Below are 15,449 nucleotides of genomic sequence, written 5' to 3'. Positions count from 1 at the left end.
AATCTCTATCAGCACACGCATACCAAATCATTAATATTCCAGACAACTAGGGGTTAAGGACATCACAATACGCAAATAGTGTACAAAGATGAAACAAAACACCAAACAGTATAAAAAACTTATACTAATATGAAACCCCACACAAAAGCTGTGATTTTTATGATATTCCCATATGCTTGCTTTGCCCCCTAAAGATCACTCCTTCTTCTTCATTCAAATGTGAGCATACCGCTTCAAAACCTGCTTCCCCGCCACAACCCCACCAGCCACCACTCCTCCAAGCGCACCCGCCACAGCCGCAGACCTCACCCCTCTCGCCGCCCTAAACACCGCCCCTGTTCCCAAACCCGCCGCCACGCTGGTCCACACATCATCCCTATCCGCAAACGCCACAACTCCGCTCTCGACCCCCGCGTAGATCAGCCCGACAGCCCCGATCCTGCAACCAACCGAGCGACCCGTGTGACCAGACGAGTTCAGGATCCTGCTGATTTTGATCTTCGCCGTGTCTCCGTACTCGAAGCTCTTGACGCCTGAGATGATCCCGGCCGCGGCTCCGGCTACGGAGCCGCCGAGGTAAGCGGTGCCTGCGTAGAAAGTGAGATTCTCTCCCCAAGATCGACGCTTTTTGAGGGACTCTTCTGTGAAGAGGTACTCGGGAGAGGTGGGGAGCTTGTAAAGGTGATGGGCGTTGATGGGGAGGAGCTCGTAGTTCTGGTAAGGGTGGTAAAGGCGCGTGCTTTCTTCATCGGGGCTATGATTTGTCGCCATTTCTTAGGGAGTGGAGGAGACGACGACGGAGCGGACTGGAGAGAAAGGTTATGAATTTTAAAGGGGTTTAAGAAGTTTCGCCTAATTATAATTTGACCCCTGATGTTTTATTTATTACATTTACACCCAAAATCTTTCTATTTTAGATTATACGATTCACATCTTAATTTGGGAAACTTACCATATTAACCCACTTCGTAGATTGATACACAAAGATATAAAAACATGATTTTTTATTTATTTTTTTTAATTTGGATTTGGAAATTAAAAAAAAAAAGGCAGTAGCTTTAGGAAGCAAGGACGGCGGCGGAGAGGCGCCGATTCTTTGTTTACGATAACGAAATCGATTTGTGTTTGTAGTGGTAGATACACAAAAGAGGTAAGAAGAAGAAGAGGAGGAGAGATGGGAAAAGAGAAGAGCAAGTGGACGGAGGATGAAGAGGATGCGTTGCTCGCCGGTGTCAAGAAGCATGGTCCCGGTAAGTGGAAGAATATCCTCCGCGATCCTGACTTCTCTACTGTCCTCTCTCTCCGCTCCAACATCGACCTCAAGGTAATATTTTTATTTAACTTTCTCAATTACTACTGATCCTTCCAAACTTAGGAGAAACCCTAGTTGTACTGATTGGTTTGGTTTGGTTTGGTTTTTCTAATCAGATTTGCAAAAAGTTTGAAACTTTTGATTTTCTTTGATGAAAGATGAAAACTTGAAGAGTTTTTGGAATCTTAAAAAATCTGATTGTTTGATTGTTTTTTTTGTAAGAATCTTAAAAATCTGATTGTTTGATTGTTTTTTTTGTTTTGTTATCTAGGATAAATGGCGTAATCTAAGTGTTCCGGCTGAGATTCAAGGGTCAAAGGATAAGGTACGGACACCAAAAATCAAAGCTGCCGCTTTTCAGCTGGCTGCTGCCGCCACCACTCCAACACCTAGTTCGGCCTCTTCTCCAGTTGCTCCTCCTCCCCTTCCTCGTAGTGGAGGATCTTCTGATTTGAGCATTGGTGATAGTTGTAACATGTTGATTGATGCAAAGAATGCTCCCAGGTTTTGCTTTTTCTTCTTCTCTGAGCCAGCCAGCACTTAAGAACGAAAAAATTGATACTTGCATTATTGTGACGGTTCTGATGAGCCATTTGTTTAATGAAGGTATGATGGGATGATATTCGAAGCTCTTTCAGCATTGAAGGATTCTAATGGATCTGATGTCACTACAATTTTCAACTTCATCGAGGTTTGACATAATTTTTCAGTTCCATCTCTTCTAAACAATAAAAGATTTTCTCAATGCAATATTCATATATTACTCTCAAGTATTCGTTCGTTGTTGTTATAGTTTGATCCTAGTTATTGCCTACCTACACCACTATGATTAGCTCTGTTTTGGTTTGGTATCTGTTTATTCTTGGCTTAGCAGCTAGACCGGTAACGATCAAATTCATTGATAATGATGGCTTTGTTTTGTGTAATAGCAAAAAATGTATGAAGTGCCAGAACAATTTAAAAGGGTACTGGGTTCAAGGTTGAGGAGGCTTGCTGCTCAGGGCAAACTTGAAAAGGTTAGCCAGTTAAAATCAGGAGTAAGTCTTTGCGTGAAACAAGAAGGCAAAAACTTTTATCCTTGCGTTCCATTTTGTGTTGGTTTCCTGATCCCCTCCTTTGGGTTCTTGTTCAAACAACAGACGCAGAACTTCTATCGGATGAATAATAATAGCTTCTTGGCAATGAGAACGCCAGTTGCAGCGAAACCGAAAGAGGGGAATGGGAGACACAGGCAGACAGGAAACAGCCAAGGAGGACTCACGGTTTCGCAGGAGAAGATTGATCTCGCTTCGGGAACGGCAGCTTATAAGCTCTACGAGGTAGACGGCAAATTAGAAGCGCTGAGTGGAGTTGTAGATGAGAGAGAAAGGATGACAGAACTCTCAGAACAGGCTGAGATTATGCTGCTGCTAGCGGAAGAGCTGCACGAAAGATGTAAACGACTTCTCTCTCTCTTTTAAAAAAAAAAAAAAAACTCGAATGTTCTTCCATCTCGAAGAGGCTTTAAGGCTTTTTGGTGTCTGATAGTTTTAAGATTTGTTTTTGTTTTTGTTTTTTTTTGTCGCAGGTTGTCGGGGAGAGATTGTGGAATTGAACTGAGGGTTGTGGGAAGCAAGCACAGAGTGAAGTATATAGGGCTATTATTAGCTTGCTATTCTCTTCTTTTCTTAATGATTTACCAACACTGACCAAAACAATATTTAACTTTCTTTCATTTACCATTAAAAATAGTTAGTTGGGAGTAATTAGCCAAAAAACAGAAATGTATGGTGTGGTCTGCAAATGACAGTGTAACTTTGAAGCTCTTTCTTTTTTATTGTGTTAAGTTTTTTTACCTTTTAATCAAAACTACGATATTCTATATATTTATTGTGAAACATAGCAAAGTAACGGAGAACCATAGTTGGCGGAGAAGATGCTCGTTTTCATGATCAGTTTTGTAACACTTGAACTTCACGCAAAAGCAAAAAACCAGAGTGCTAAATTATGGGAAGAGTTAGGGGGTAAAAGTTAAAAAGTTAAAAGTTACGCAGTTAAAACGAATCCGAGTAAAAGAGAGTGATAGGGTTTAAGGTTTTAAAAGAAGAAGAGTCTATATTTCACTAAAAAAGGATCATAACGACGGAGATCTGAACGGAGAGCTGAGAGTGAAATGGCGATCAAAGCGGGAAAGGTTCTGAGAACGGCGTCGGCTGCCTCCAGGAAGATCTTAGCATCACAGCCGGCTCCTCCAGCCGTATCATCGCTGGCTCCAGCCGGTGTGACTTCATCTTCCCCTGTAGGAGCATTTCTGGGTATTGTCGACGCTCCTCGCTCCACCACCGATATGTTGATCTCCAAGTACATCAGACTCTCCCAGGTAATATCTATAAAGTTTTAACAAATTCACGATCTGATTTTGGTTAGTTTGTTTGAAATAGCACACCAAGTGTTCGACGAAATGAATTGATGTAATGTTGTTGTTTCATCTCTAGAACCGGTTGACGAAGAAGGGTGATTTCACAGAGGAGAAGCTAATGACGATGTTGTCTGGTAACGTCGGCATCAGCGAGACTGTCAAGTTACTCGATGGCCGCAAAACTAGCGCTGATTTTTCTTCTCCGAAGTTAACCAACATCCCATCCATTGCCAAGCCCAAGAAAAAGAAATAAATAAAATTCCTCTGTTTCTTCATTTTTCTTTAAACGAATCATATAAAGCTTCAAGCTTTTGCATTTCTACTTTTGCAAGTTTGTTTCTTTTTGAGTTTCAAGCTGTTTGCTGAAAATATGGATTTATTATGCATTCCCTCGAAAGATAGTTTTTGGTTGTTGTTATCAACTGTATCGAGACATTCTCTGAATGAGTAATAACATTGAGAAGAATATGTTTCTGTCATATACAAACAACCTTTGGGGTTTGATTATTCAATTCCAAAGGTTATAAAACAGCTCTAACATTGCAAAACTCAAACTTGGGCTAGATTAGTCCGTTTTCTCACATTGGTGATGATGAATATGGGTTTTGTCAAAGAATCATAAAGGTCGTGTCTTTATTAGATGGCAAAGGAGTTGGTTACTGTTCTAACACAGAGAGATAGATACGAAGGCAGCAAGCGACAAGAAGAAATAACAAAAACGGTGATGATTTGTGTATCACTTGTCATCAGCAGAACTTTTGCGAGGAGTAACTGCATCGACAATGGCTTCCACTTCTTCCTTCATACGTCCGAACACACCAGGTCCTTTCACATAATCCACTCTTGTCTTCTCGTTGATGTCTTCACTTGTTCCATGGGTCTCCTTCTCATGAACCTTTGATTGTTTCTCTTCCTTACTACTGCTTCTTCCTATCACACTCGTCTTATCATCTGAAAAATCCCACACACACACACATAAACGAGTAATGAGATCATAACAGAGTTCTCTACCATTCCCCTCAAATCAACCATTGAAAACCAAACGCTTCATGATTCAATCACATATAGAAACCCTAAACTCGATCAAGTAAAACATAAGAAACAAGGATAAAAATCTAAATCCGTGAAATTAATTAACATATCTAATCATCAAAGAGTTGGTGTTACCAGAAACAGAGCTTTGTTTTGATTCTTCGGCCATCTATTATGTATTGATCTTCTTAGGTTCCGTTTTCTGATCTTTGTCTTTTATAGGTTCCACTTCCTGTAATAAAATCTTGAACCAATATGCATCGGGAAAGAGATAAAATGACGTGCACTAGTGTGACCCGTTCGATCTGATAAAATATCGGATGAACGAGTGTATAGAACCGACCCTTCCCGGTTGGTTACTGTGGAAACCAACTCGTCCCGACCCAAATTTTGGAATCATTTGTGTTCCATTAACTTGTGATGGTTTTCTCAACATTTAGATCAAGTTAAAGCTTACACAGATGAAAATAAAATATTTAAAAAATTCCTATCATAATTCATTATACAACATACTTAATGTTTTATTTTTTTTTTTTTTTTTTTTTTTTTTTTTTTAAACTAGGATGTTCAAGGCCCGAAGGCCCGTAATCACCCTAGGCCCGGAGCCAGCCTTTGCTGATACCTTTAAGTGGCGTAAAGCACTCCGTGGCCATGCTGTGACATTCGATACGGCCGACATTCGTACCCGCGTCCCCTTGAATGGTGGACTTTGCAGGACGGCCGTTACCACTCGGCCACTAACACATGGTTACTTAATGTTTTATTTAAGAGGAAACAAAGAAAGAGAAAAAGTAAAAGCAAAAATATAAGAAGGTGTGATTTGAAAACCTGAATTTACAATTCCAACAAATACTCCTTTTATAAAGATACTTCCAAAAATTTCCAATACATTTTTTTATTAATTAATAGTAATGATTAATTGCAAACTTCAAAAAAATTAATTACATTTTATTGAATTTGTATTGATTTAGAATCATGAAAAAATAAATAATCACAAAAAATTATGTATTTAATAATTAAATTTAATATTTTTATTAATTTGTGTGAAAAAAACCAAAACATATAACATTTTGAAACAGAGAGAGTATAACTTAGAGTTTCTCATCTATTTGCTTCTTTAGGAGTAAGCTGCCTAAAGCCGTGGTCAATGCAGTTGATGTCATCAGTGAAGCTCTGAGTAAACCGATGGCCTGCATTAGTAGATTTAATATTAGGTCAAAATATATTGAGAAATATAGGTCTATTGGTTATTAAAAAAGTTATTAGATTCATACCTCTGTTTTGCTAATGTTGATTACATGCTCCTCAATCTCATCCAAGCCCACATTCAACTTCTTCAGTATGCAAATAGTTGAACACGAGTTAGTAGGAGAGATGGTAAGATCATCTGAAATCATGTACGTTGTCCCTCTCCTTACAAGCCCACTGCTACCATGAACTGTTGATTCCGTACTTCCATCATAGTTTGGATACATCAGTTTCAAAGCATAGCTCCTGAAGTTTACTGACACTGTCCACACAACAGGATCTTTCCAACAGACATCAAGCAGCGGTGCCTGGAAACTATAGTTAATAGGAAGCATAGATCTGCAAGTCAATACACTTGTGCCTTCGCTAGAGCTCAAACTCTTCATGCTTTTATAAAAGGTGTCAATGCATCCCAGTTTAATATTGGCTCCGGATAGTTTCCATAATGACTCCAAAGGGACAGCCAGGAACATGAGTAGTAAATCCACAAACTCTTGCCCGCTTTCGGCATAAAGAACCTTCTTGTCCTGCTTCCTAACAAAAACAGTGACTGATAGTACCTCATCTGGTTTTGTTTTACCACAAGCTGGCACGGCTAGGTTTGGCATGTTATGTGTCCTTGTAATGATACATGAGCTCCGTTTCATCAAGAACACATCCGTCAAGGGAGTATCCGAAGAGAATAAGCATTCCAGCAAAGCTAGTACCTACATTAGGATTTTCATTTATTAGAGGACAAAACATGTAAAAGAAAAAACATAGATTCATGAAAATGTAATTACCTCTTTGTGACCAACCTCTACAAGCATCTCATCCAGCTTATTAAGATCTGTATAACCGAGTCCTCTAAGTGCCTTCAAGGTGAGGGCAATGGAACAAAACCCCACTTCCATATTGTCTAAAATGATGAAAGACTTCCTCCCGCTGACAAATATTTCTTTAGGATCATCGTCCTTTGTGTTTATCTCCTTTTCCATAAACTTGCCACATGTGCATTTTAAGGAGCAGAAGTTACTATATGCCCTATAGCATGAATCAGAAGCTTCCAAATTCGGGCACCTATAGTACTTTGCGGCCGGGGTGTCATCTATGTTAACTTTAAGTCGTTTGCATTCCCGCTCTTTCGCATTAATCGGATTCAAAAGTATATGCCTACAAGGCTCGGTTAAGAAATCCTCAGTGCTCATGTCAGCAACACTCTTGTAGAGATTGTTGAAACAACCTATTGTTGCAGGTTGAGATGACTTTTGATTCTGCTGATATTTCTGCAGCAATCTGACAATGGTACCCATCGGCAATATCAAAAAACTAAAGAGTACATCAACAAAATCCTTACAAACCTCAGCCAAGACAACCTTGTTTTTCTCCTTGTCAACAAGAAGTTTCAGCTTAAAAACTGGTTCATCTGAAAACTCCCTTCCAGCCATTGAAAACAACCGAAAATTAAGTTTGAAGTCGAAAAGCTTTCTGCTTATTTCTTTGACGGCATAAACCGAGATATATATTATACATGTTAGACAACTGACCTAGCCTAATTAAAGATTTACATTTATCGAAAATAATATACCTATCAAATTTTGACACATGGCACCCTTTCACAAAATTACAATACAACTCCAAATAAATAATCTAAATTCCTATTCCCTCTGTTTCATATTATTTGTCGTTCTAAATTTATACACACAAATTAAAAAAATATTTAATTTTACATATTTTCAAAATAAAAATATTATTACTAATACAAATAATCATATATCAACCAATAGAAAAATAGAATATATAATATTATCAATAAATTTTGCATTGAAAACCGAAAAACGACACTTATTTTGAAACAAAAATTTTACTATAAAACGACAAATAATTCGAAACGGAGGGAGTATAACTTAAAAAGAAAAAAAACAAATTCCTAAATTCTTTCAAAATACCTCTTCACCTTCAAAAGTCTCAAACAGTTATTTTTCGTATAATTGTTAGGCATTAATTTTAAGCAATTTACTCCTAAAGAAGCCAAAGGATTCTTTTGAGAAATTCTAAGGCTGTAACCTTGTTAATAAATGGAATAAATGGAACTAAATGAATGATAATTAATGGAATTCATTGGAATAAAATTGGTTTTTTTTGACAAAATTAGTATATTGAATTAGTTAGAAATATAGTTTTAAGATATTAAAATATATATGGGATGTTCATATCTTCATATAAATAAACAACTAATTATTTCAAGTTTGAATCATTTTTTTAATAGAAATTTATACATCTTTGAATAGATAAAATATCAAATTGAATATAATATAGTAACTATATAATAGAAGAAGTTTTCAAATAACTCAACTACCTACATATTTTATAAAGTCAACAGCTATAACATGTAACATAATCATCTAAAGGTTTTAATACTTATGATGTTTTACTTCTTGAAAAACAAGATTTCAGTTTAGAATGTTGTGCATATAATTTTTACTTAGTCTTGTCTTCACAAAAAAAAAAAGTTTACAAGGAAGTTTTTTTAAACATTAAATAGATTTTTAATTGAGTTGAGTTTATGTTAGTGTGTAATTTTTTAATGTAAAGTTATACTTTAAATATTGCAATTTTAGCTGGTCTTAAACAACATTTTTGGTTTTGGGAATTTTATTAGTTATAAATTTTATTAGTGATTTTTGAAATACAAAAATTCACAAACCCCAATATAAAACCCAAACAAAAAATACAAAATTATAATTAAAATAATCATATAAACAAGAAACCAATTGCACTAGATTAAAATCAAACAAGGCTTTTAGAAACAAATATCATCGCAAAGTTGAATATTGTTTTAAGATCAAGCACACTAATACATCAAAATTTAATAACTCACAAAATATGTAAAACTAAACAAAATTAAATGTTAATTACTATTAAAATTTAGGTAAACGGTTCAATTCTTTCCTGTAAATTTCTGATGCTAAAAATAAAAAAAATACTATTGCAATTTAGTTTTTTGTAGATATTTATTCCCGCATATGACATACATCTATACTTTTTACTTATAGTTTTTATAATTTTTCGTAGATATTTATTTCCGCATATAACATACATCTATACTTTTTACTTCTAGTTGTTAGTTGAACTAAAAACAAAGGATTAGTTAAATAGAAAATGATGGGAAAAAGAAGGAAAACATTAGAGGCGATATATATGAATTATTAGAAAATCGCAAAAGCTTTGCCATTAGTCAGCCAAATTGCATATTTAGAAAACCTATAATATATTTGATACTAGGTAGTAGGTATCATGTGTAATAAAAAAATCTATAATCCATCTGATCTAATTTTAATGTCTAAAAACATCTCCAACCACTAACACTATTTTAATGTCAAGACCACACTATTTTAGTGTAATTTTTCAACACTTAAAACAAGTTTTTTTCAACTATAACACTAAACTTCACACTAAAACTATTTTATAATATTATATATTTATTATTTATTTAATTATATATATTTTATTAATAAAACAAGTGAATAATATTTTAGTATGATGAATACTCCCTCCGTTTCAAATTATATGTCGTTTTAGAGTAAAAATTTTGTTTCAAAATAAGTGTCGTTTTATGATTTCAATGCAAAATTTATTGATTTTTTATTCTAAACTATTTTTCTATTGGTTGAAATCTGGTTAGGTGTATTGGTAATGATGTTTTTATCTAGTAAATATACAAACTTAAATGTTTTATTAATCCGTGTGCCGAAGTCTAGAACGACAAATAAAATGAAACGGAGGGAGTAGTATTTTAGTATGGTGAATAGTGTCACACCAAATTCAATGTAAAATTTCAGTGTTGCACTAAAATGATAAAATTTTTGCAGTTAAATTGGAGAAGTTTTCGTGTTAAATTCACGTTAAAATAGTGTTTTGTAGTTGATCCGGAATCTCCAATTCTAGCATAAATAATTTTCCAAAGGCCTATAAACTTGTGGGATTAGTTTGGAACAGTTTGGAACAGTCCTTGCCCGATCCCAAATTCTGGATTGTCCCATTAACTTGTGGGGGGGGGTTAAAATATAGAATTGGAAAACAATAGTGGTTTTAACAAAACTTTAGGAAAGTTATTAATTTCCCCCCAAAGAAGAATAAATTAAAGTTTTACCGTTATTTTATAAGAAATTGCTTTCGTTCCCTCAAAATTTCAAATTTCAAAACCGTCCTTTCTCTCTTCTTTCCTCTTTTAACACTGCCTACTTTTGTCAACATCAAAATCTCATTCACAAACCCAATTCCAAGGAACAGTCTTTCCAACAGCTTCCAAAGTTTTGATTTTTGTAAGAATCAACGAGCCAAAGTTTCGATTTTTAGCCGATGGGCGGGTCAGGAAACTGGATTAAATCACTACTATCTCACAGAAAACACGCTGATGATCATCAGGTGATCGATCTTACATCTCTTGAATGTTTCTCTTCTCTACTACTCTTAACAAACATGTTGTCTTGTGTCTTTATTGCAGCAGGAGAAGTTAACCAGCAAGAAGAAGTGGAAGCTGTGGAGGCTTTCATCCGAGAGCTTCACATCATCCTCCTCCTCCTCCAAAGAATGTTTCCTCAACCGCCGTGGAAGCTACGGACTTTCTTCTCTAGGCTCAGAGCCACCTTCCTTCTCCGCCGACGAGGCTTTCGCTGTCGCCATGGCAGCTCTCATTCGAGCTCCTCCCAAGGATTTCTTACTGGTTAAGAGAGAATGGGCTTCTACAAGAATCCAAGCTGCTTTTCGTGCTTTCCTGGTATAGTTATTGGCTCACCGTTATGTCTCTGATTCTCTTTTTATCTTAAAAAGCTCTCTGTGTTTTGCTTTTTTGTTCAGGCAAGACAGGCGTTTAGAGCTTTGAAGGCTGTAGTGAGAATCCAGGCGATATTTCGTGGTAGACAAGTTAGGAAACAAGCGGCTGTTACGCTCAGGTGTATGCAAGCTCTTGTTCGTGTTCAGTCTCGTGTGAGAGCTCATCGCAGAGCGCCTTCAGACTCTACTGAACTTAAAGATTCTGCAAAGCAGAGCGAGGTAAAGATTCAAAGCTTTGGGAGTTACTTTTTTGAGTAAAGAGTATTAAACACTTATATGGGACTCTTGATTGATGTTTTTTGTAGAAGAGTTGGTGTGGTAGTCCAAAAAGTGTTAAGGAAGTGAAAACTAAGTTACAGATGAAGCAAGAAGGAGCTATTAAGAGGGAGAGAGCTATGGTGTATGCTCTCACACATCAGGTTGGTTTATGTCATTTCAGAACATAGACCTGCTAGTTGCAATAATGTCTGAATGAGTTTGTTTTTGGTTGTTTTGGCCAGTCGAGGACGTGTCCAAGCCCAAACGCAAGATCTATCAAGAATCTTGGTTTGCGCAAGAGCGGTCCCGGTAGGAACTGGTCTGAGAAATGCAGTGACAGCAGCGTATCGTCTGAACACGAGACTGTAAAAGTCAGGAAGAACAATCTTACTTCGACCAGAGTTCTTGCTAGACCTCCTCATCTTCTACCTCAGGTCTCATCTGGCACAAGTTCAGATTCTTTACACGACGAGACATCAACCTCGTCGACATCTCTATCGCCAGTTGCATTCCCCGGCAGGGTACTTGAAAGTGGTGGGTATTATCGGAAGCCGAGCTACATGAGCCTGACACAATCTACTCAAGCTAAGCAGAGAGGATCAGGATCATCTTGCAATGGTGATGCAAGAAGCAGTGCTGCTGGTTCAGACCAGTGTACTGATTTATACCCACCGGAGATAGTAACTGGAAGACATCTCTGGGCCAAGAGCCAGCGAAGCTAAAAATGAACGAGTTATGTTTGTTTCTTTTCAAGTCAGTTTCAACAGCCTGTTGCTTTCTCTTCGTCTTGTTTCAGGAGCGGTTCCTGTTAAACATATATACACGAACTATATATAGATACAGAAACAGCTTCTGTGTACGGATTACATATAAGAATATTGATGTGAGTTATTTGAGCTTTGTAGTGTTTGGCTACTTAAGCCACTTCTAAGTAACTTGAAATCTGGGTCTATTTTGTTCATCCTTGTTTGTTTTAAACCTTCACTATGGATGCATTCCAACTTTTACTTGGACATAACAAGAACTCGAGGGCAGACTCGCTCACAAAAATCAAAACATAGTTTATGAAAAGGTAAATAGGAACTAATTGTATTCTTGAAAAAACAATTGGTTTGAAAACTTATACGGTAAGAGAAGGCAAAAAAAATGATTCAGAAATACAACATAGTACATCATAACACTCAGGTGAAACCATCTATGAATAAGATGGTGAAGATGTGTGTATGGGGATCACTGACCAGCTGAGTTTATTGCTTAAGAGGAGCTTTCTTCTCTCGGTCTGCAATTCTAGCAGGGGCATTAGAGTGTGACTTGAACCGGCCTCTTCCTCCTTCGTCTCTCTCCTACAGATTCCAGAATCAACAGTATAGTCTCATCATCATAGCATAGAGATTATATTATATACATTTGACTTTGAGACATTAGCCTATGTCAGTGGAAATATTTTCATTTTATGCACCTTTTTCTTGACAATCTGAACAACATCTTCGTCTTCAAGATGCTGAGAAAGACCACAATTCTGAGGATTGTGCCTTGCGCTTGTGCCCCACACAAGAGCATACTTCATATCCTTCACCAATGTCCTGTGGACGTGGTTACAGAAGTCTTCAACCGTGCAACCACCTCGATCCTGATGAATCAGACAAGTAATCAAATATGGATATTATTGATGTTGACAAGCTTCAATGGTATCTTGCAATGAGGAAAAAGAAAAACACTTACAGATGAGAGGACAAAAGGCTCATCGAAATCTGGTTGCTGGCCCTGAGGCTTCGAGTAAACTCTCACAAGTCCCATTTCGTCCCACATCCTTGCAAGTAGTCTGTCTAAGTTTAGCTGTTTCAAGCAACAAAGTCATTCACCGTTAGACCCAGTGAGGACTCGGAATGCACAAGGAAACTAAAACAGGACCGAATTGGAGTTTTAGAATTTGACATCCTCGGAGATCAAAAGACTGGTATTCGAAGTAATTAACTTGCCTTAAGATTACAGCTAATAACGATGGAATTTGGCTGCCGTGCTAGTCTATCCACATCATCAATTCCAACAACATCAATTTTGTTGTAGACATACACACACCTGATATATTTGCGATTGCCTTCAATGACATCGATAAAGTCATCCACTGTGGCATTCTCACGGAATAGCACCTGAAAAACTCACCATTAATTTAAATTAGACGTCTGTGAGCAAAGCAAAGCTACAATTAGAAAGCTTTAAAACCTAATACAAGATTTAAATTGGAATTTCGTACCTCAGCATTGTGGATTTTGTATTCATGCAGGATTTGATAACATAGCTTCTCATCAATGTGAGTCAAGGGTGCTGTAGTGTTGAAAGAGATTCCACCGGTCTTTTTCTTCTTAAAGTATATCTATCGTACAGAGAAAGCAAAAATACAAAATCAACTGTTGCTCAATGGACATCGAAGAGAACCAGAAAGAATTTAGACTTCAAAGTATTAGATGCTACATCTGTAACTTGACCAAGTTTCTCAATGGAGATTCTTTACCTGTGGAGGCTTTTTGTTTAGCCGCAAGCCCACTGCCTCAAGTTCCTTAGTCAGAATTTGCCTGTGGCCTTCACTCTAACATTTTTTTGAATAACGAAAAGAATAAGGTTACTAAATAGCAATTACCATGGGCAGCCACAGCGTAACTTACCTTTGAGGCATCAAGAACCATCAATACAAGATCGGAAGACTTTGCAACAGCAATAACCTGAGAAATAAGCAGTTACAATCAAAGTTCGAATCATCCTGATCATATTCTTCTGGTTGGCAAGAAACTTATGATATAACCAATACGAAAACCAAGGGACTGGATTTCAACCTGCCTTCCTCGCCCCTTTCCTTCAGAAGCACCTTCAATGATACCAGGAAGATCAAGAAGCTGAATCTTCGTGTCATTGTAGTGAATTACTCCAGGGATACACGTAAGTGTTGTAAACTCATATGAGGCTGCTTCTGAATGCGTTCCAGTTAACATTGTCAGAAGCGTGGACTTTCCAACACTGCAAAGTAACAACCACTTCCATCAGTTTCCCTAAACCCAACGCCTGAGATTTCTAAAGGAGAAGAATGAAAAATATTTGTTAACGGAATTCCAAGGGCATAATAATCTTAGACACTCGACCTTGGAAATCCTATAAGTGCAACACGTCCATGACCATACTTGGTGACTTCAAAACCTTCCCCACCTCCACTAGCACCCTGAGACAGAAAATTAGGAAGACAAATTACAAACTGAAGCAGTTATTTTGAAACCCTACTTCAGGTACAAGCAGCATTCATATATACAGGTGGTCACAAAGTAGAAATTGAACAGTACACATTAGTTCTTAAAAGACAAGCTAAGGTGATAAAAGATACATCAACAGCGAGGAAAACAATAAAGATCACCCAAGTTAGATAAGAATCAAACAGTTTCTTCAAAGAACTACCCAGCTATCTAGAAACAATGGCATAGGCTAATGGTTTAGTCTTTTATCAAGAGCTTACTTTTGGAGGCTCCAACAGTTGTGTCCTGAGCTTTGCAATCTTTGCCTTGAGTTGACCAAGATGATACTCTGTGCATCACGTAAGACATTTATCAAATAAAATAAAAAAAGGAGAATAGAAGCAGTCATAAAAATTTGTTTACTGTAATTACTACAACAGTCATGTTACTTCTAAGGATGAACCAAAAGAAACTGATTATGCAAAAGAGAGAGAGAGAACCTGTAGCTTTATTCTTCTGGGTCCGAGCCATCTCGGCCTCAATTTCTTTAATCCTTTCGATGATCCCCATTGTTCTTCAGTTGCTTCTGCTACTATATCTCACTAAAGAGAAGACAGGACAAAAGAAGACTCAGAATCAGAAACATACAACAAAGCAGAAAAGTTCATAGATTAGTAGTAGACAGCTTAGCTTAACCATTAAATCAAATAACTCACTTCAGAATTGATAATTAAACAAGAGGAGCTAAATAACCACCATATCCATCCACAGGCGTATCAAGCTTTTTGAATTCATATTTTTGCTTAAATTAGCATATATCTATCAAACGAAATCGACCCAGTAAATAACAAAAGGCGAAAACACACAGCTCTGTACACAATCGTCTAATAAAAAAATAAAATAAATGCAATTATATGAAACAAGCAGGATTCATAAAAATTTAATTAGATTTCTACTACAAATAATTTGCAAAATCAAAGGCTATCTGTGAACGAGTTGGAAGGATTCGATGTGCGACTCACAGTGGAATCGACGAAGGCGATCTCCAGAGAAGAGAGATAGAGAGAGAGAGAGAGCACGACTGTAAGAGCGAGCAATAGGTCGTACAAAAAAAGGTTTTGGGCCCATTTAAGCCGTATTAGGCCCATTTTTAAATTCGATTACTTAT

At 37.0% G+C, this 15,449-nt stretch overlaps 7 protein-coding genes across 11 annotated transcripts; 3 read left to right on the top strand and 4 right to left on the bottom strand.

The window, feature by feature from the left end:
• Window positions 1–6: 6 nt before the first annotated feature.
• On the bottom strand, window positions 7–818 carry LOC108852259 (mitochondrial import inner membrane translocase subunit TIM23-1). The gene has a single exon (XM_018625766.2). It carries the CDS (start codon window positions 769–771, stop codon window positions 214–216), a length of 558 nt encoding a protein of 185 aa, XP_018481268.2. The 5' UTR covers window positions 772–818; the 3' UTR covers window positions 7–213.
• A 192-nt stretch (window positions 819–1,010) lies between these two features.
• LOC108816836 (telomere repeat-binding factor 4) lies at window positions 1,011–3,160 on the top strand. 2 transcript variants are annotated; one of them, XM_018589501.2, is made up of 6 exons: window positions 1,011–1,324; window positions 1,584–1,816; window positions 1,919–2,003; window positions 2,242–2,328; window positions 2,452–2,746; window positions 2,880–3,160. In XM_018589501.2, the coding sequence occupies exons 1-6, from the start codon at window positions 1,175–1,177 to the stop codon at window positions 2,909–2,911; spliced, it is 882 nt and encodes a 293-aa protein (XP_018445003.2). In that variant the 5' UTR covers window positions 1,011–1,174; the 3' UTR covers window positions 2,912–3,160. The 2 variants fall into 2 exon arrangements, with proteins under 2 accessions (XP_018445003.2, XP_018444933.2); XM_018589431.2 differs by having other exon boundaries at window positions 2,242–2,349.
• A 112-nt stretch (window positions 3,161–3,272) lies between these two features.
• LOC108817000 (uncharacterized) lies at window positions 3,273–4,189 on the top strand. Its single transcript, XM_018589615.2, has 2 exons — window positions 3,273–3,671; window positions 3,787–4,189. The coding sequence occupies exons 1-2, from the start codon at window positions 3,465–3,467 to the stop codon at window positions 3,961–3,963; spliced, it is 384 nt and encodes a 127-aa protein (XP_018445117.1). The 5' UTR covers window positions 3,273–3,464; the 3' UTR covers window positions 3,964–4,189.
• Window positions 4,190–4,324: 135 nt separating this feature from the next.
• LOC108853551 (uncharacterized) lies at window positions 4,325–5,037 on the bottom strand. Its single transcript, XM_018626965.2, has 2 exons — window positions 4,878–5,037; window positions 4,325–4,661 (listed from the first exon to the last, which is right to left on the bottom strand). The coding sequence occupies exons 1-2, from the start codon at window positions 4,909–4,911 to the stop codon at window positions 4,447–4,449; spliced, it is 249 nt and encodes an 82-aa protein (XP_018482467.1). The 5' UTR covers window positions 4,912–5,037; the 3' UTR covers window positions 4,325–4,446.
• A 704-nt stretch (window positions 5,038–5,741) lies between these two features.
• Window positions 5,742–7,471, bottom strand: LOC108844274 (uncharacterized). Its single transcript, XM_018617499.2, has 3 exons — window positions 6,773–7,471; window positions 6,017–6,697; window positions 5,742–5,932 (listed from the first exon to the last, which is right to left on the bottom strand). Exons 1-3 carry the CDS (start codon window positions 7,415–7,417, stop codon window positions 5,834–5,836), a joined length of 1,425 nt encoding a protein of 474 aa, XP_018473001.1. The 5' UTR covers window positions 7,418–7,471; the 3' UTR covers window positions 5,742–5,833.
• Window positions 7,472–10,215: 2,744 nt separating this feature from the next.
• LOC108809478 (protein IQ-DOMAIN 7) lies at window positions 10,216–12,043 on the top strand. 3 transcript variants are annotated; one of them, XM_018581632.2, is made up of 5 exons: window positions 10,216–10,397; window positions 10,480–10,749; window positions 10,830–11,024; window positions 11,111–11,224; window positions 11,306–12,043. In XM_018581632.2, the coding sequence occupies exons 1-5, from the start codon at window positions 10,332–10,334 to the stop codon at window positions 11,783–11,785; spliced, it is 1,125 nt and encodes a 374-aa protein (XP_018437134.1). In that variant the 5' UTR covers window positions 10,216–10,331; the 3' UTR covers window positions 11,786–12,043. The 3 variants fall into 3 exon arrangements, with proteins under 3 accessions (XP_018437134.1, XP_018437126.1, XP_018437121.1); XM_018581624.2 differs by having other exon boundaries at window positions 10,477–10,749; window positions 11,114–11,224; XM_018581619.2 differs by having other exon boundaries at window positions 10,218–10,397; window positions 10,477–10,749.
• Window positions 12,044–12,111: 68 nt separating this feature from the next.
• LOC108809467 (developmentally-regulated G-protein 1) lies at window positions 12,112–15,440 on the bottom strand. Of its 2 annotated transcripts, none has more exons than XM_018581608.2 (12): window positions 15,304–15,440; window positions 14,782–14,883; window positions 14,563–14,630; window positions 14,198–14,274; window positions 13,895–14,075; window positions 13,727–13,783; window positions 13,576–13,650; window positions 13,318–13,437; window positions 13,043–13,213; window positions 12,786–12,899; window positions 12,523–12,693; window positions 12,112–12,406 (listed from the first exon to the last, which is right to left on the bottom strand). In XM_018581608.2, the coding sequence occupies exons 2-12, from the start codon at window positions 14,849–14,851 to the stop codon at window positions 12,311–12,313; spliced, it is 1,200 nt and encodes a 399-aa protein (XP_018437110.2). In that variant the 5' UTR covers window positions 14,852–14,883; window positions 15,304–15,440; the 3' UTR covers window positions 12,112–12,310. The 2 variants fall into 2 exon arrangements, with proteins under 2 accessions (XP_018437110.2, XP_056864607.1); XM_057008627.1 differs by lacking the exon at window positions 15,304–15,440 and adding an exon at window positions 14,998–15,281.
• Window positions 15,441–15,449: the final 9 nt, after the last annotated feature.

Source organism: Raphanus sativus, chromosome 1 (assembly GCF_000801105.2).
Source record: "Raphanus sativus cultivar WK10039 chromosome 1, ASM80110v3, whole genome shotgun sequence".
Taxonomy (NCBI): Eukaryota; Viridiplantae; Streptophyta; class Magnoliopsida; order Brassicales; family Brassicaceae; genus Raphanus; species Raphanus sativus.
Note: the sequence above shows the minus strand (reverse complement) of the source record. Positions and strands in the feature narration are given on the sequence as shown.

What these genes read in the sequence shown, in the direction of transcription:
- LOC108853551 (XM_018626965.2), bottom strand. Translation starts at nt 4,911, where the DNA reads ATGGCCGAAGAATCAAAACAAAGCTCTGTTTCTG. An exon ending in AAAACAAAGCTCTGTTTCTG is followed by an intron (nt 4,662 to 4,877) that starts GTAACACCAACT and finishes GGGATTTTTCAG; the next exon opens with ATGATAAGACGAGTGTGATA.
- LOC108844274 (XM_018617499.2), bottom strand. Translation starts at nt 7,417, where the DNA reads ATGGCTGGAAGGGAGTTTTCAGATGAACCAGTTTTTAAGCTGAAACTT. An exon ending in TAGAGGTTGGTCACAAAGAG is followed by an intron (nt 6,698 to 6,772) that starts GTAATTACATTT and finishes ATCCTAATGTAG; the next exon opens with GTACTAGCTTTGCTGGAATG. An exon ending in TCAACATTAGCAAAACAGAG is followed by an intron (nt 5,933 to 6,016) that starts GTATGAATCTAA and finishes CTACTAATGCAG; the next exon opens with GCCATCGGTTTACTCAGAGC.
- LOC108816836 (XM_018589431.2), top strand. Translation starts at nt 1,175, where the DNA reads ATGGGAAAAGAGAAGAGCAAGTGGACGGAGGATGAAGAGGATGCGTTG. An exon ending in TTAGCCAGTTAAAATCAGGA is followed by an intron (nt 2,350 to 2,451) that starts GTAAGTCTTTGC and finishes TTCAAACAACAG; the next exon opens with ACGCAGAACTTCTATCGGAT. An exon ending in GGAAGAGCTGCACGAAAGAT is followed by an intron (nt 2,747 to 2,879) that starts GTAAACGACTTC and finishes TTTTTGTCGCAG; the next exon opens with GTTGTCGGGGAGAGATTGTG.
- LOC108852259 (XM_018625766.2), bottom strand. Translation starts at nt 771, where the DNA reads ATGGCGACAAATCATAGCCCCGATGAAGAAAGCACGCGCCTTTACCAC.
- LOC108817000 (XM_018589615.2), top strand. Translation starts at nt 3,465, where the DNA reads ATGGCGATCAAAGCGGGAAAGGTTCTGAGAACGGCGTCGGCTGCCTCC. An exon ending in AGTACATCAGACTCTCCCAG is followed by an intron (nt 3,672 to 3,786) that starts GTAATATCTATA and finishes TTTCATCTCTAG; the next exon opens with AACCGGTTGACGAAGAAGGG.
- LOC108809478 (XM_018581619.2), top strand. Translation starts at nt 10,332, where the DNA reads ATGGGCGGGTCAGGAAACTGGATTAAATCACTACTATCTCACAGAAAA. An exon ending in CTGCTTTTCGTGCTTTCCTG is followed by an intron (nt 10,750 to 10,829) that starts GTATAGTTATTG and finishes TTTTTTGTTCAG; the next exon opens with GCAAGACAGGCGTTTAGAGC. An exon ending in ATTCTGCAAAGCAGAGCGAG is followed by an intron (nt 11,025 to 11,110) that starts GTAAAGATTCAA and finishes TGTTTTTTGTAG; the next exon opens with AAGAGTTGGTGTGGTAGTCC.
- LOC108809467 (XM_018581608.2), bottom strand. Translation starts at nt 14,851, where the DNA reads ATGGGGATCATCGAAAGGATTAAAGAAATTGAGGCCGAGATGGCTCGG. An exon ending in CCAGAAGAATAAAGCTACAG is followed by an intron (nt 14,631 to 14,781) that starts GTTCTCTCTCTC and finishes CGTGATGCACAG; the next exon opens with AGTATCATCTTGGTCAACTC. An exon ending in GAAAGGGGCGAGGAAGGCAG is followed by an intron (nt 13,784 to 13,894) that starts GTTGAAATCCAG and finishes CTTATTTCTCAG; the next exon opens with GTTATTGCTGTTGCAAAGTC.